The 17,995-nt window shown below is 52.4% G+C and overlaps 1 protein-coding gene across 1 annotated transcript; it reads right to left on the bottom strand.

Moving 5' to 3' along the window:
• Positions 1 to 598: 598 nt before the first annotated feature.
• LOC132245593 (cytochrome P450 2G1-like) lies at positions 599 to 11,265 on the bottom strand. Its single transcript, XM_059718234.1, has 8 exons — positions 10,994 to 11,265; positions 9,258 to 9,407; positions 8,393 to 8,553; positions 5,931 to 6,107; positions 5,522 to 5,663; positions 4,375 to 4,562; positions 2,338 to 2,479; positions 599 to 1,995 (listed from the first exon to the last, which is right to left on the bottom strand). The coding sequence occupies exons 1-8, from the start codon at positions 11,247 to 11,249 to the stop codon at positions 1,790 to 1,792; spliced, it is 1,422 nt and encodes a 473-aa protein (XP_059574217.1). The 5' UTR covers positions 11,250 to 11,265; the 3' UTR covers positions 599 to 1,789.
• Between the last annotated feature and the right edge of the window lie 6,730 nt (positions 11,266 to 17,995).

A 17,995-nucleotide genomic window follows, 5' to 3' on the forward strand; every position in this document is an offset into this window, starting at 1 on the left:
ACCGCATGCTCAGCGTGCCCTGCCTCCAGAGGAAACTCCAACCACCTCTGGACGATGAGAGTGAGTAAGCTACTCGAGATCCCACTAGATATTTAGCTTCAGTAACTCAGATGCGAGATCAAAAGGCTACCTCAGCCATGCTGGTTTGCTCTATGGGATTCCTCTGATATTTCCATGATACTGCTCTACCTTTTACCCCGTTTTCGCCCTACCCCCTATAATCAACAAAGTTCTTCTTGTGACCGGGGTGGGAGACTTATTGAGGGGTGGGTCTAAATTATGCCGAGGAGGCCCCTTAGGTCTGTGGACTAGGGGAGACTTTCCTAATAAGCCCCTGACTTGGGGAGGTGCCCCAGGTGCCTGCACTGGGGCTAGTACCAAGTGGACGATCAGGCCTGTGTTCTCCAAGGTGCGCAGAGCCAGAATTGAGTCCAGAGCCTTGGATGGTGGCAGTGGGAACCCCAGGCTAGCGGGTGTGCTCCAGGGAAGGGGTCGCCGGATGTGAGGCACCCTAAGGGAGGCACTCGGAGCCTGGAAGGTGGGCGGGCGCAGGGAGGTGGGCGGCTCGACGCAGGAGCGCCCCCTACTGGCCCGCCACACTTACAACATCTAAGGTGCTCCAATGGCCTCAGTGGCTTTGGAACTGACTTGACTTGATTTGACTTGCCAGCAGCTGCTGAGAAGTTTAAGGAAAAGCCCGATTTCAGCGGAGGTGAAAGCCCAGGGGATCATCCCTAGCACCGGAGCAGGAATTTCTTCTCAGTAAGTCCCAGTCCCCTTCTTCAGCCAGCAAACTACACTCTTTTCTCCAGCTGGGAACCCCCGATCCCTTCCTCCGTCTCCTTTTCAGACAGGGTAGGAAACTGTACCGTGGAGTCCTGCTCAAGGGTTTGTGTTTCACTTGCAAAAATATATTCACCTCACAACCGATCTGCCTTCCACCCCCATCCACTTGTTGGCCCCAAGTACCCGCTAGGTGTACTGCCACACGCTTTAAATAAGTGCATGACAGCTATGTGGTGAGCATAAACTCAGTGTAGACTTTATTCAGCCTAGCAGCCGAGTGATCAGACTGGCTGACAGCAGGGATAGCGCAGGGTTGAACACAAATCCAGAGTGTATTTCTGTTGCGTCGGCTCGCATCATTGCTCACACGTGATTGCTCACATTTGGTGTGATGTGTCTTTGCAATTTGCTGATTAGTGAAGTTAGTAACATCTTCTCAGGTATGTACCATGTATGACATATATTTTTTATCTACTAGAGGAGGCTGGTACTGATCCTTACATCCCAGGATAGACTTGATGTAACTCTACATGCTGTGATGCACCCTGGGGCTTTCCACAGACCTCTAGACTTGCAGATTTAAACTCTTACAGCTCTTGGCCTGTCTTAGGGCCTACAGGAGTGCTGTTTCTGCAATATGGGGACAAAAGGAAATATGAAAAACACTGTGGGTATGATGGCCTTCTGTAGGCAGAGTGGATGCCTGAAGGGGCTTGCTTGGGAGGTCTCCTCAACGACACGTGTGTATCGGCCATTTTGGGGTCAAAAGGTCCTTTGCAAGTTGCTCTGAAATCACGGGGCCTCTACACAACCAAGCAATGTTTGTCAGGCGACACAAACCTGGATCATGTCCTGAGATGCCCTGTAGCACCACAATGCACCCCACAAGATTTGGGAACACCAACACCTGTGCAGCATATTGGGAGCAGCCCATCTAACATTTTGGAGTGGAGACATGAAGGAGAAGGAGGTGCTTTGCCCTGTTGCATGCCTGTTCCATGTCTTAAGCGCTGTCGTGCAGCCCTTCCTCCCGCGGCAGGGCATAGAGCTCGTAGTTTGGAGGAACAATCCCAAGTCCGCTCACTTTTGGGGTGAGATCGATTTCCTGTGGCTCTTTTGGTGATTTCAGGGTGAAGCGCTGCAGGATGGTGGTCAGCATCAGGAAGAGCTCCATGAGGGCCAGGCTCTTGCCCAGACACACCCTCTTTCCTGCAGGGATAAGCACAGCAACGGGCAAATAAATGAACTCCAGTCTGCAAGGGTCTAACAGGAGACCTGCCTGAGCTATATGTCCTGGAAAGTCTCTGGCTAAGGAGAGATGGGAGGAAGGATTCTGTGCTCACCTGCCTCCCATCTCACGTCTCAATCTATAAATGCCACACTCTCTACAGACCTACACGCTTTGTGTGTCAGGACAAACATAGCATTTTGGGGTGGTGAGGCAACTGAGTCACAGAGGAGTGAACTGGTTCTTCCAGTGTCCTATTTCATGGGAGTCTTTGAGTGGGGAGTCGAACCCAGTAGGGTTGGGAATGGAGCCGTCACTCGTACCTGTGCCGAATGGCAGAAAGCTATCATTCCTTTTGAAGTGGCCTTCCTCGTCCAGGAAATGCTCCGGGTGAAAGCTTTTTGGATCCTTGAAGTATTTGGGGTCCTGGAGAATTATGCCCAAGGCTGTGGAGACATCTGTATCCTGGGAAAGAGAGGTGGAAACACAGCAGGAATGGGAGAGTTGAACCCTTTCTAGTTGGAACTTCTGCCAGCAGACAGTCTCCTGCAGCTGGGAATTGTTGGGCAATGTCTCCACCTAGAGTCAAGTGTTTCCCAACATCTCAGGCTGAGAGGATGTTAAATCTACCGCTGGTGACAGACCTCTGAAATCTTTTGGGCAATGTAGCAAGAGGCCCAGCAATTCAGTATGGTTTGGAGCCCACTCATGTCAGTGGGATCACTGTTATAGGACTGGCCTCCTCCACTTCACGTAATCATAAAAAAAATGAGGGCAGGCGGGGACCTCAGGAGGTCACAAAACCCGTCTAGACAACACCTCGGCTGGGATGATGTAGTTGGGGCTGGTCCTGCTTTGAGCAGGGGGTTGCACTAGATGTGACCTCCTGAGCTCCCTTCAACCCCCATTTTCTATGTCTCTGTGACTAGAGGGGAGGAATCACGTCCCTCAAGCTGATCCCATGGACTCTGATCCTACTAATGCACCCAGCGTGCTGTTAGCCTTCTTGGCAACATGGGCACACTGCTAGCTCCAATTCAGCTTCTTGTCCACTTTAACCCTGTAACAGGGAGCCTACTCAGGGCCGATCTTCATGGCCTGCCCCTGTTCTTGTGCCAACCGCCCACCTTCTTGCCCGCCACGCCTTGATGTTAATTGATTCACTGATCAATGTCACTCAAGCGGGAGGCTTCCCATTTGGTGCCCCGATGCCAGGGGGCGCTCTCTGTGGCTCCTTTCCTCCCCAATACCGCAGCCCAAGCCTCGCAGATGGCATCTTGATGTTTACATCCTCACCGGCCCCCACACTGGGCCCCAGAATCATCCTAACAGGACCCCTCTATGATCCCTCCAATCAGACAGCCTCTCCGCCTTCATTTGGGCTACTAGCCCTCGAAACCATTTTCCCCTCTCGGGTGTGGTCCCCCGGGACCTTCGGCTACCAGCCCTGGCCCACCTCCAGGCCAGTCGGGACCCCAGGCCCCCAGCTCTTGGGCATCCCTCGCGGTGGGCCCCTGGCCCTTTTGACCCTCCTGGTCCTGGCCCCAGCATGGGCCAGTCAAGGGTACTCTCTTGTTCGGGTTGGGACTCTAGCCCCTCACGCTCTCCCAGGGTCTGCCCTCTGGGCCCCTCACAAACAGGGTTACCCACCCGGTGGTGGGAACTAGGGGTTAAGGCACCCCAACCCGCCTTCCACTGGGGTGGTAACTAGCCTGGCATTTCCTGGGGGCTCCCGCGCCACTGATAGCCCCACCAGGCCACCCACTCCCAGCAGGGTGCAGTTTTAGGTCATGCCCAGGACCAGAAGCCTCCTTACCATCCCCTACAGCTCCTCCCTTACCTCCAGATTGTTCTCAGCAACTCTCCAGCCAGGCAATGTTGCTGCCTGGCCTATAGCAGCCAAACTGCCCCGTTTATATAGGCAGCCCTTAACTCCCAAAATGGCTGCCCTCATCAGGCACCTGGTGGCTGCCAGCTCCAGGCCCTTAAAGGGCAGGCGCACACAGTGCTCTGCCACAAACCCCCGGGTCTTTCCTGCAGAGCTGCTGCCCAGCCCATGACCCCCAGCCTGTACCAGAGCATGGGTCCATATCCTAAATGCAGGATTTTGCACTTGTCCTTGTTGAACCTTATGAGATTTCTTTTGTTCCAACCCCACAATTTATCTCATTTTCTCTGAATCCTAGCTCTGCTCCAGGTGTTTAATCATATCAAAAAGACCAGGCTATTGAAGGAGGTCCCTGTGTCTGTAGTCATCCCTTCTTGAATATCAGGCAGCCTCCAACCCCAGACCAGAGTGCTCTCTTGGAGGAGATTATGAGGCACGAATGGAACATTCCTGGTAACCCACGAGGCAGCACCTTGGGGAGAAGGTACCCCCGGAAGTGGGTGTCACAGGTCACTTTGCGCGGGACCCCGATGGGGAGGATGTTAGCCAGTCTCTGGATCTCGTGGATCACGGCGTTGGTGTACGGCATCCGGCCTCGGTCGTTCATGGCTGGGCTGTGGGTCCGCCCTATGACGCGGTCAACTTCCTCTCGCACCTTGTCTGCGGAGACAGGATTGGAAGGGGGGGGCTTGGTGTTTGTGCTGCAGGCTCTGATCCCCCAGCAATGTCAGTTGTATAAGGACAGGCCCAGCTTCAGTGAAAACCCTTCCTCAGCCTATCTTGGGTGGCCACTACTGCCTCCAGAAGTGCCCACCTTTTGTTCCCTCTTCTTGGTCTCTTCTAAGCCCTCCAGGTCTTCCTAGGAGAGAAGGCACCTTCCCAGCTGGACGGTGTCACTAGCCCCTGGTCCGAGGATCCATTGTGTCAAATGCAGCACGGACCCACAGCAAGAGACATTCAGCGCCCCCAGCCCATTCTTATCTCCAGGCACAAGGCAGAGAGTGATATTCTTTCCATCTGAGCCAGGGAGATGTGCAGTGCCTGGTCCAGGGCTGCACAAGGCATCTTGGGCAGAGCTGGGAGTGAGACCCTTGACATCCCACCCCATCTAACCACTGCCATTGCTTTCCATGGATAACAGTTCTCTGTGCAGGCTTGTCACATCACCAGCTCTGGCCTCACTGAAACATAAAGCTACTCACTGCGTCATTCAGTGGCGATGCGTAAGGGGTGCACAGGGGTGCACATGCACCCCCTGAGAGTGCTGGTGTATCCCTTCAGAGCCAGTGCTCCCCACTTAGATAGTGGGCAGGGACAGCAGGCGGGAGCACTGGCGTCTTCCCTGCAAGCACTGTCCCCCCCCCCACAGTCCCTGATTGGCTGCTGCGGGGCATGTGCTCCCCCAACACAGGAGGCACCAATCACCCGTGGCTTTGTTAGCCTTTGGCAACCTTCATGAGCCTCTTGGGAGAGGAGGTATGGGCGAGGCTCAGATCCGTGCGTCTGGTCTGTGCAGTTGGACTTCTGTGTGTAGATCTCCAATTCCCTGGTGACCAGGCAGTCTCTGCTGAAATCAGGGTGCACATAAGCGCAACAGGTTTATTTCATGTCCACCGTACCTTGGACCTCTGGGTGTTTCACCAAGAACAGGAGTCCGAATCTCAGGGTGGAGCTCGTTGTCTCCGTCCCAGCAAAGAATAACTGGATTGCTGTGTCCACCAGGTTTCTGGTGTTGAATTCACTCTGTGGGTTTTGCTTTTCCTGGAAAGGAGGGAATTGTAAGGACTCAGCACATAACACCTGCCTGACATCTGGTATGCACCTGGATTAGGCCCCTTAACAAAGAACACCTCTGTTGCCCTGGATTTGGGTGAGTGTCTGAAGGTGAAGTTTTACTGGGTCTGCTCAAGTTGGTGACTTTAGCCCTGAGTTCCCAGCCTGCTGCTTCACAGCTCAGTTGAGTGAGTGTCCATGAAAATATCACAGGCCCACCCTAACATGTAATAGCATCAGTGACAACCTGCTTACCTCTTCCATCCTGATGAGGAAGGAGTCAATGAAGTCCCGAGGGCATCTGGGGTCCAGGCTCTGCTGGTTTATCCTCACCCTCTCCAGGATGAAATTGTGTAAGGCCTTGTAGTGGTTACAAGCCCGATTGTGTGGGCCGGGTATGTACTGCATGATCCTTGGAAACATCTCGTAGAACTGGGGATGAGGAAGAAGGGAGTCAGGTCAATGGACTGGAAATCTCTTCTCTCATTGGTGGATCGGGGACACCATGAGTGAAGTCCAACACTGGCATCATCCATTTAGTCTGTTTAATGACACTCAAGTTCTGGAACCAACTTCCCAGGGAGGTGGTCCTCGCCCCTACCTTGAGCATATTCAAGAGGAGGTTGGACGATCACCTGTCTGGGGTCTTGTGAACCCAGCATGCATTCCTGTCTGTGGCAGGGGGTCAGGCGAGGTGATCTGTTCAGGTCCCTCCTGACCCTAGCTACTATGATACTATGATACTATGTCAAGTTTAGAAATGACTATCAGAATCCCTTGTCCTGTCATTCATACCCCATCTCCAGATCTTGACCCATGGCAGGATCTGTTCCTTGCACCCATCTGTTCTTGACCTGCTGATTGAGTTTGTCTCAAGCCTTGGCTGCTGCTCTGACTTAGGTACTTGCTCGAAGTGTTCCTTATGTCCTGTGTGTTGCGTGTCTGCTGCCTTTGCCCACAAGATATAGGCTTTATCCCCGATGTGCTCTACTGGCACAGGTGCAGGTTCGAAGGTAACGGTGCAAGGTCCTCCATCCCTTATTCATTGACTTTTGTGGAGGAAGATGGGACCTCTCTGAGAAGGCAGAACACACAAGGGTTGAGAAACCAGGGGCTTTCATGACAGTCTCTTCCTGGATAAGGGCCAATGTGGTTCCCATTTTCAAAAAAGGGACAAAGGAGGACCCAGGAAACTGTAGGTCAGTAGTCTTACCTCAATTCTGGGTAAACGTTTTGAGAGCATTATCCTGGCGCATGTCCATGAGGGGCAGCAGGGGATCATGCTTAGGGGCAAACAAAATGGGTTCCTTAGAGGCAGGTCCTGTCAGACCAACCTGGTGGCCTTCTACGACCAGGTCACAAAATCCTTAGATGCAGGGGTAGCAGTGGACGTAGTCTTTCTGGACTTCAGGAAGGCCTTCAACACTGTCTCTCATCCCATTCTCGTTAAAAAAGTAGGGGACTGTGGCGTTGACACCTGCGCAGTCAGATGGGTCACCAATTGGCTGGAGGGCCGCACCCAGAGAGTGGTGGTGGATGGGTCATTTTTGACCTGGAGGATATGGGCAGTGGGGTCCCCCACGGCTTAGTCCTTGGACCCATGCTGTTCAACATCTTCATCAGTGATTTGGACAAGGGGGTAAAAAGCACCCTGCTCAAATTTGCCGATGACACTAAGATGTGGGGGAAGTGGGCACGCTAGAAGGGAGGAATTAGGCTGCAATCAGACCTAGACAGGTTACAGGCGTGGGCAGATGAGAACAGGATGGGTTTCAACACTGACAAGTGCAAGGTGCTGCACCTGGGGAGGAAGACCCAGCAGCAGACCTACAGGCTGGGGAACTCCCTTCTCGTCAGCGCAGAGGCAGAAAAGGATCTTGGAGTCATTATTGATGCCAAGATGAACATGGGCTGACACTGTGGGGACACGGTCAGGAAGGCCAACCATACCTTGTCATGCATCCACAGATGCATCTCGAGCACGTCCAAGGAGGTGATCCTCCCCCTCTATGCGGCACTGGTCAGGCTGCCGTTGGAGTACTGCGTCCAGGTCTGGGCGCCGCACTTCAGGAGGGATGTGGACAACATTGAGAGGGTTCAGAGGAGGCCACTCACATGATCAGGGGGCAGCAGGGCAGGCCGTACGAGGAGAGGCTAGGGGACCTGAACCTGTTCAGCCTCCACAAGAGAAGGCTGAGGGGGGAATCTTGCGACCTATTACAAACTGGTTGGGGGGACCAGCAGGCATTGGGGGAGTCCCTGTTCCCCCGAGCACTACCGGGAGTGACTAGAAATACCGGTCACAAGCTGGCAGAGGGTAGATTCAGACTAGATATCAGGATGTGCTACTTCACTGTCAGGGTGGCTACGATCTGGAACCAACTTCCAAGGGAAGTGGTGCTGGCTCCTACCCCGGGGGTCTTTAAGAGGAGGCTAGATAATCACCTAGCCAGGGTCGTTTGACCCAGTACTCTTTCCTGCCATGGCAGGGGGTTGGACTTGGTGATCTGCTCAGGTCCCTTCTGACTCTACCAACTATGAAACATCCAGATCCATTGGAGAGAGGCTCTCAGGCTGTTGGAGGCCCTGAGTCCACACTCAGGATAGGGGGTTGGGATGGCTGCAATGTGGACAGGATTTAGGTCCCATTATTCCATTGGCAGAGATGGGAGAGTTTTGCACATGCCCAATCCTCCTGCCCCAAAAACATCACCTACCACAGTTGAGATCTTGCTCAGATCCAAGAATAAGTTGTTGATGCTGCCCATCAAGTTCAGGAAGTTCTGGTCCTTGTAGTCGAAGCGGTTCCCAAAGACAATGGAGCAGATGACGTTGGCAATCGAGTGTGTGATGGCGAGGGTGGGGTCAAAGGGAGAACCTGGTGGTGGGGAGATCAGAGGGTCAATGAGCACCAGTCTTAGGAGTGTCAAGCTCTGGAGACCCCTGACACCAGGGCAGGTAAAGTTTTAATTATGAGTTTCCCCCAAAGCCTGGGGTGAGGGTGTGACCTCAAAACTTCTGCAGATGTGTGTAGGCTCAGGTTTAGCTGGCTCAGATCCAGCTTGCCGTCATGGGTGCCACCTTGGCACCAACTGCAAACATTTGAGAGGGTAATAGGAGGGGCGAGGTGGCAGGGAGCCCTGTCCTATGCAGTGCTGTGCTGTTTGGCACACCTGAGAGAGGGAGCTGGGACTGGGATGTGTCTTCCCATGCTGTCATTGATGCTGGGGAGTGCAGCAGACGTGTGCCTTCAGAAAGGGAGATGTGAGCTGCTGGAAGAAGTTCCCCAGGGTCTGAAGGTCCTCAAGGACCAGGGCCCAGCAGTGCTGGGTGCCTGGTCTGGATTTTGAGAAGAACCTGGCATGTCCAGGGTGTCCTCTTGGAGAACTCCCCTGGCAGTGACGGGAGCTGCTGGGCTCTGAGGACTTGGACAAACCTAGACTCCTCCTTGAGACCTGGAGTTGGGAGTGGAGCTCCTTGGAAAGCAGCTCTCTCGGGTATTTTATTATCAATGCCCCTGAACCAGAACCAGACAAGAAGCATTTGAGTTCACACCCCCAGAGCAGTGTAGAAAGCACCGACCTTTGGTTTTCCCCATTTCCTCTACCAGGTACTGAGATTCTTCCTGGATCCGCTCCTCAATGCTTTTTTTCCCCATCCCAAAATTCCTCAGGGTTGAAGCGGAGAATCGCCGGAGCTGCTTCCACCGTTCCCCGTTAGCCAAGATGACACCTGGATGGAGGGAAGTGTGTAGGGAACCAAGTCATGATGTCCAGTACAAGGAACTAGGGCTGCGCGAAGCTTTGGGTGCTGACTGAATTCAGAGGAGATTCAGCCCGATTGGGTGGCCGAATCTCTGAATCCAAATCAAATCAGGGGACCAATTAAAAAGGTCTGACTCAATTCAAAGCTCTCCGAATTGATTCAGAAAATATTTGGAAAACTTTGGTGATTTGGGCAGTTCCTGGTAGCTGCAGCAGGGAGCTGGACGTGGACCCTGAGCTGGTAAGTAGGGGGTCGGAGGGGGGAGGGGAACATGGGGGGACCCCTGCCAGGCCCCATCCCCTGTCTGCTCCCCCAGCCCCCCCATGGCTGACCTGCCCGCCCCAGCTCTGGGGTGTATAAAAAAAACTAACAGACTCACTGGGTGCTGCCTGGTGTGGGGGGGGGCAATCCCTGTTGCCCCCCACTGCCCCATGCTGCATGGGGGGTTCAGCCATGAGCCCCCCGACTCCTGCCCACTCTCCCAGCCCCCCCCAATGGTTTCCACACCTGCCTCAGCTCCTATGTCAGCGTCTCCAAACCTGGACCCAATTTAGTCAGATATGTGGGTGTTGAAACCCTCTTAAAGTTTTATGGTCAATCCAATGACCATTTCCTTGCTTATTTATTCTGTTACCATGAAGGCGCTGGGTTCTCCCTTTGTGGGGTCTTGTTCTGGCCTCTGAAAGCGAGTGAAGGCCAGGCATTGGGGTGGCTTGGCTTTGTTGAGCCTGAGCCCCACAGCTCCCATCAACCTCTATTTGAAGGCCTGGCTCCTCTGTACTTCTGTACATTGGGTTCAAATATTCTCAACACCTCCCTGTCCCATTTCCATCCCCTCACCCCGAAAAGCCAGTGGCCCCTTTGCTCCCTGATTCCAAGCTGCCTCTGAGTTGTCGGTAGTTGCTGTCCAGGTAAATCCTGACATGAAGGATCTCGCTCACTTCCACCCATGGCAACCCGTGAGGGCTGGCAAACTACAGAGCTGTCTAAAAGTCCCGATCATAACCCTATACTGGGGCGGGCAATTATTTTGGGCAGAAGGCCGCTTACTGAGTTTTGCCAAGCCATCGAGGGCTGCATGACAGGCAGCCCAGGGCAGATGAATATTAATTTTCTAAATTTTTAGAGGCCCCGTGGGCTGGATAGAATGGCCTGGTGAGCTGCATCCAGCCCCGGGCCGCATTTTGCCCACCCCTGTCCTATACTAAGTGGATTCCATTTTCTTTGTCTGTTATCCACCATTTTTGGAGCACATCACATTTGGAGTGGCCAAAAACAATAAGAGCGGTCTGGAAAGCTAAATACCCTGGGGGTTATTCCTAGAGTGCATGGCAATGCTTTCAAAGGACATGTGATGACATCAAGCAATGAAAGAAGTCAGTTAGATGGGAAATAACGTCTGCGCCATGGTGGAACATGCACTAACAGTGTGCACCAAGTGCCGTGCAGTGGTGTAGAGGATAGAAGCTGTGAGCTATAAGTAAATGTGACGTGACCTATAGTCAACCTTGAACTGGGGCAGTCATCAGAGCCCAGCCCTTGCTCTCACTCACCGTGACCATGGAAGAATCTGTCCAGTGACTCCATTCTCGCTCTCCCATTGAACTCTGTTGCTTGGTCCACCAGGGCTTCCCTCATGGAATTGGAGTCGCAGAAATACACTAAATGCCGTGGGCCAAAATTCACTGTGAAAACGGGGCCGTACTTCTCTTTCACCTGTGTTGAGAGTTGGTATGTATGAGAAGCCATGAGGGTCAGATGCAGCCATGACCAGCAAGGTGCACTCAACCCAGGCAGGCAAGGGATCATGTGACTATAGCTTGAACTGGGCATGTTCATCATAAGGTAGTGACTCATGGTGAGGCTATGCTGTGTACAAGCGATGGACGTTGGCCCATGAAATCCTGGATCAGTTCATATCCCACATGGAACTGCTGGGCCAGTTGGACTCTACAAAGAATCCAGCACTGCTAGGGGGATTTCTTCTCACTGTTCCAGTAGTGCCCAGACATGATATGGGAGCTCCTGGTAGTAAGCTGTGAACGTACTGAGGGGGTAGACCTGTCCCAAAGATTTGATGAGGCACAGTATTTTGGCCCCATTGACCACTGAGGAGCTGAGCCGGACGGGTCTGGGCCCTTGGTCACCAGAGCCTTCACACACACATTTAACTGGAAATATAAGCTGTCTGGAGGGAAATGCAAGGAGTGAAAAGCCCCATGTAACAGATGCCAGACACATCATTTAGGTGGTGACTCAAGAAAGGATGGAACTGGCTTAACAAGCCTTCCCAGTGCAGGTTATAACTGTGCAGCTCAGCATGTAGTTACATGGCATTTAATGAGGATCTAGATTGGTGGGAGAATGGTATATCATGCAAGAGCCTGGCTGTAATTGGTCATTTACCCATCCAGGCATGTGCTGAGAAAAAGAGAGTGGATTGTGGTGTGGGGTGCAGCCTTTGGTCATCTGGTCCATTTCTTTTCTGGACAAGCCTTGGACCTCCCAAGCATTTAGTTCTTTGCCCCAGAATGTGATGCCGACTGCCAAGGTGAGCCCTGAGGATGCTGGCGGGTGCTGGGTGCCACCCAAGAGCTCCCCGTGGTGCTGGGTGCCGATTGGGGAGCTGCTTGGAGCTTGGCAGGAAGCAATGTGAGGAGCAAGGAGTGTGCGCATTGCCACCCTTACACAGCACTCAGCAGACCTGTTTCGGCACCCGGAGGGGAGGTCCCTGTCCCCCTCTCATAATGCAGGTTCTCTGCAGGGCACCACGACTCCAGAGCAGAGTTGGTGCTGGCAGCAATCAAAAGCCTTGTGGTTTGGGTTCTCGCGCACAAAGTAGGTGACCAGGGCATTGGGATCCCTTGAGCCTTCAGGAACCATGATTTAAGTAGGTCCCTACCCATTACCCACAACCCTAGTGCCCAGCCTGTTGGGCTGCATGATGGGTCTCTTTCCACACCTCCTGCTGGAGCCACCTCCTGGGCAACCTGGGGACAGCAAGTTGGAGAAGAAGCTTAACTACAGCCCAGTGAAGATCATTCTTCAGTAAAAGGTGGGGTGTAGTCTAGGTCCAATCCCAGGTGTCAGCACTGTATCTATTTCTACGCCATTGCATAAGCAGTCCTGGGAGCTGACCCTGCAGGTATGCACATAGTCCCAAGGTAGTGGGGTCTGTGCTAGCGCAGGTGCTGAGCTTTGCTAGAGCTCCTGGGTACCATCGCCCGCCCTCTCTGGGGAGCAGGTGGTGAAGGGAAATGGCTCCCCAAGTAGACCAGTACGACAACGAGGGCTCTGGGGAAGAGATGACTCACCTTCTGCAGTATTTCAAGCATCCCCTTGTTCCTGTTCTGCAGCTGGTAGACAAGGAGTTCGAGAAGTGTTGGCCCTGGGGGGAGTTTGCTTGTTCGTTGCCGTCGTTTCCACTCCCAGAAGACCATCAGGCAGGCAGCGCAGGCTGCCAGGAGGAGAGCCGCTGGATCTCTAAGCTCCATCATGCCAAAACCCTGGCAGACCGAGAGCCGTGCCAAGAGTTGTCTGATCTGACCTACTTCATCCTCACCTGCCTGGGCTGTGTGTGTATTTATACTGTACCGGGCGAGCAGCAACCCCAAATTAGGAAGTCATGAGAGACTTGGCTGGTATGCCCCTGAGGCATCCTCATATATGCTCACATGGCTAAGATCTGCAGATATGAGACAAGGAAATCCAAGGCATCCATGGAAGTCAAGCTGGTGCCCAAAATTAAAGACAACAAAAAATCCTTCAATAGGTATATAGGGAGCAAGAAAAAATCAGTTTCCATTGTGGGACCCCGATGGAACATGGAGGGGAAGCTCACAGTTGACCCCGGCAAAAAGGCAGAGCTCCTCAATGATTACTTTGCATCAGTATTCCTGAAATCAGGCAAGAGCTGGTCACCAGACCAGGGGCACAGAGAATATGGCAATGACAGCAGTCCTCAAAACCAGTCCAGAACAGGTGAAGATACTCTTAGATCAGTTGGACACTTTCAAGTTGGCTGGTCCAGATGACCTTCACCTGAGAGTGCTGAAAGAGCTGGCCTAGCTCATAGCTGAGCCTCTGGCGAAGCTGTTCGAGGACCCGTGGAACTCAGGAGTTGTCCCTTACAACTGGAAGAAGGCAAACATGGTACCCATCTTTAAGAAGGGAAAGAGGGATGATCCTGCCAACTATAGACCGGTCAGTCTGACTTTGGTCCTGGGGAAGATCTCTGAAAAAATTGTCAAGGAGGACATCACCCACAAGCTCGCAACTGGTTGGCTACTGAGAAGCACCCAGCATGGCTTTGTAGAGGTGAGGTCATGCCTAACAAATCTAGTGTCCTTTTATGGCCAGGTAACTAACCACCTGAACTTGGGACAGGAGGTGGACATCATCTACCTAGATTTCAGCAAGGCCTTTGATACTGTGTCCCATGAAATCCTCTCAGTTAAGTTGGAGAGTTCTGGCCTAGACCAGGCTACAGTGAGGTGGGTTGGGAACTGGCTTAGCAGCCGAACCCAACGAGTCTTAATTGATGGGGTGGCCTCATCCTGGAAGGCCGCCTCCAGGGGTGTACCCCAGCGATCAGTGCTTGGGCCCATACTTTTTAATACCTTTATTAATGACTTGGACGAGGGAGTGAAAAGTGCAACGATTAAGTTTGCGGATGATACCAAACTGTGGGGACAAGCAGGCATATCGGAGGACAGGTCAAGGATTCAGGATGACCTTGACAGGCTGGTCGTATGGGCCAAACAAAACTGGATGAGGTTCAACAGAGACAAGTGCTGGGTCCTTCATCTGGGTAGGAAGAACCCTCACCATATCTATATGATGGTGGTGGTTCACTGGATGGCACTGCATCCGAAAGAGACCTAGGGGTGTCAATTGACCAGAAGGTGAATATGAGTCACCAGTGTGTTGAAGTTACCAACAGGGCAAATAGTACTCTAGGGTGTGTCAGCAGATGTGTCACCAGCAGATCCAGAGAGGTGCTCCTCCCCCTCTATTCAGCATCAGTGAGGCCACAGCTGGAGTACTGCATCCAATTCTAGGCACTGCACTACAAGAAGGATGGGGACAAGCTCAAAAGGGTGCAGAAAAGGGCCTCCCGCAAGATCAAGGGCCTGGGGGAAAACCCTATGAGGAGAGATTTCGGGATCTGGGACTGTTCAGCTTGAGCAAAAGACGGCTGAGAGGTGACTTGATAGTCACCTACAAGTATATCAAGGGAGAACACCAGGACCTAGGTGAACAACTTTTCAGAAAAGTTGCCGAATAGAGAGGAAGAATCACTGCCCTCGATCTGCTGGCAATGCTCCTACCAATGCAGCCCAGGATGCCGGTAGCCTTCCAGGCAACACGGGTATACTGCGGACTCACATCCAGCCTGTTGTCCACTGTCACCCCCAGGTCCTTTCCTGCAGAAGAGGAGAAGGAAGAGAGCTCAGTGGAGCGGAAAGCTCAAGGGCTTTATTCACAATTCCTCCTCTCCTTTCTTATATGGGACTGGCAGTGTCACCATCTGTATCGGTTTGATTTATGGCACTCGCTTCAAGCTCAGAAATGACTCTCAGAATTCCCAGCCCCTTCCAATCTCCCCCATCTCGATGCACAGTGTGATCTCCGCCTTGCACACATCTGCTTTTGACTCCCACTTAAGCTAAACTCCAGCCTTGATGGCTGTCTTGACTTGGATTCCTGCTCTAACCATTGTTATGCCCTGGGGGTTGTGTGTGTGCTGTGTGTTCCCAGAAGATAGGGCTTAGGTCCCTGATGTGCCCAAATGGCATTGTGTATTTTGGGAAGGATCAATGCAAGGGCCTTGAGGCCACATTCATTGGATTGAGGAGCTATTGTGGCAGTTCCCTCCTGGTCCCATTGTAGCGAAGAGGAATATCCAGTACAGGAATGATGGGCTTTCTGCATGTTGAAGCCCCTGAGCCCCAGCTCTGGATACATCTCCTACCAAACTCCAGATGCTGCTTAAATCTGAGAAAAAGTTGTTGATGGCACCCATCAAGGTCAGGAACTTCTGGTCCTGGTAGTCAAAGCAGATCCCAAAGACAATGGAGCAGATGTCGTTAGATACTGCATGTGAGATGATGAGGGTGGGGTCGAAGGGAGAACTCGGTGATGGAGAAACAACAGGGTCAATGACCAACTTCCTTCCAATTTTAAGAGTATCAAATTGTGAAGACTTCTGACAACATGGCGGTAAGTGTTAATGATGTAACAAAGGCTGTGGTGAAGGTGTGACCTCAAAGCTTCAGGAGTTGTATGTAGGCTCAGGTTTAATTTGTTGGCCCGGACACAGCTCGTAGTCAATGGGTGCCTCCATAGGGACCTTAGCAATGACTGCAAACATGCCAGAGGGTAATACGTGAGTGGCGAGCTGGCACAGAGCCCCATTCTATGCACAGCTGAGATAGGGAGCTGAAGCTTGGGTACATCTGCCTGTTCTGTGGGGAGTACAGCAGAGTTGCACCCTTAGAAAGGGAGATGTGAGCTCCTGGAAAGAACTAACCCAGGTAAGTGTCATAAATAAGTCCCTGACGGGGTTAAATGCTCCTGTCACAATGGGCCGAGCGAGCAGTTTTACCCCCCCTACTGTCTTGGCCACCTAATATGGGCATACCCTATGTCATCTATCCAGCACCTCTGTGGAAAATTCTAGTATGTTTGAGTCTAGCAGGTAAATGCTAGGTCTCGGTGGAAAAACACTGTATTTCAGGGAAGAGTTCCCGCCCTGTTATGCAGATACGTGCAACATCATTGGCTGGATGTAAATTATGCAAGGTAGATGGTTAGCTATTGGCTCGCTAGCCATATAAAGGGTTAAGCAGCTTCCGCCCAAGGCGGAGTGCCCTGACAATGCCTAGGAGCTCTCTGAGCACGCTCAGGGATCACCTCAGGGGCTCGCTGGTGGACTGGCCATCCTCCAACATCTCCCCGTCGCCGAATTACCCGACGTACCCCATTCCTGTTGCATGCTTGACTCATTGCGCTGTGTTACTGGTTACTTGTTACCGGTCGTCGGTCACCTGTTGCAGTTGACGTGTTACCTGCTACGTTATTGTAACTAACCAAGTGTGCCTCACCTGCGCCTGTATCACCAAAGGCGTAAGTAAAAACTTCTTGTTTTGAAACCAATATGCTGTCTCGGCCTCTCCATCCACACGCCTGCCCAACCGATCCTGCTTTTGATTAACAAACCCCGACTCCTGGCCCGGCTGGCCCGGCTCCCAGGACAGTAAGAAGCTAGTTAAGGACTAGGGCCCAGCAGTGCTGGGTGGCTGGTCTGGATTTTGAGAAGAATCTGGCATTTCCAGGGATGCCCGCTTGAGGCCAGTAGAGAACTCCCCTAGGAGTGATGGGAGATGCTGGGCTCTGAGGACTTGGGAAAACCTACAGCAATGGTGTTGCAGGGACAGGGTCCCAGCCCTACCCTAGGGAACTGGCGGTGATTGGTCTGCAGTGGGAAGCAGGAAATTTTAAAAGGAAAACGTTTAGAGAACTCTGCACTAAGAGTCCCCGGCATGGGAAAACACCACCGGAGCCTGGAAGAGGAGAGAACTCCTCAGAAGAAACTCTGTGCACTGAACCCTCTGGATCTGCAGGGACCAGGACTAGCCTGATAGAGTATTGTCCCTCCCTAAAAGATAAGCGGGACAGCGGGGAGAGAAACTGTGAGGGTCATCCCCGCAGAAACCTGAGCAGGGACCCCAGGAAAGAAGAAGCCAGTGGATAAATGGTTAGTGTATACCAGATGAGTGAAGGAAGGAGAAGGAGAAAGTGAGCCGGCCTACCGGGAAAAGTGGGGAGTGAGAAGAAAACTGAGGCAGCTGGACTAAAGGAAAGAGTTATTCCATCCTGCTGGTGAGGACAGCTGAGCAGGGGCGCAGAGTCCATGGCAGAGCACGCCTGGGAGGAGGGATAATAAATATGAGGCATTTATTTGTGAGTTTTGATTTATAAAGTAACAAAGAAGATCAAGGGCCACAGCTAAGAAGCCCTTTCTTTGGTTTAATTAATTCATACTGGAGAAGAATACTGGGACACAGGAAAAGAAGAAAATCCTTCCCCGAAGGTTTGATTTAGTGTTAAGAAAGAAGCTGAGCTTGATTCCCAAAGAGGGGACAGTTGAGAAGGCCAAGGTCATAGGACGGAGGCCCATGGGAAAAAATGTGACGGAGCCCATTGAGATAATTATTGGTTGATCTGATGAGAGTGACTGTATAGCGGCCAAGCCGGTGGAGAAGGAGAACAGGATGCTGCGCTAAAGAGCAGGAAGAATGAAATTAATGACAGGTTTCATTCAGCATCTGTGGGCAGAGTGTAGGGGAGGTAGAGCCCTGTGGAAGAACCGCCACTGAGCCAAGCGGACTGTCAGCTCAAGAACATTTATCCTTCTGACCATCCACTTTCCATCAAAGATGTGGCAGACGACTGAGGTAGAGACAAAGGTCAGTGCAAGCTGACATGGTTCCTAAGTGGAGGTATACTGCTTGCTCACGAGTGGTTTTCAAACTTTTTCATTTGCAGAACCC

Source organism: Alligator mississippiensis, chromosome 15 (genome assembly GCF_030867095.1).
Source record: "Alligator mississippiensis isolate rAllMis1 chromosome 15, rAllMis1, whole genome shotgun sequence".
NCBI classification, from domain to species: Eukaryota; Metazoa; Chordata; order Crocodylia; family Alligatoridae; genus Alligator; species Alligator mississippiensis.

Coding starts and splice junctions, on each gene's coding strand:
- LOC132245593 (XM_059718234.1), bottom strand. CDS start 11,249: ATGATCCCTTGCCTGCCTGGGTTGAGTGCACCTTGCTGGTCATGGCTG. Junction 8,554..9,257: donor GGAAATGGGGAAAACCAAAG/GTCGGTGCTTTC, acceptor CCCCACCACCAG/GTTCTCCCTTTGACCCCACC. Junction 6,108..8,392: donor TGAGCAAGATCTCAACTGTG/GTAGGTGATGTT, acceptor CCTCATCCCCAG/TTCTACGAGATGTTTCCAAG.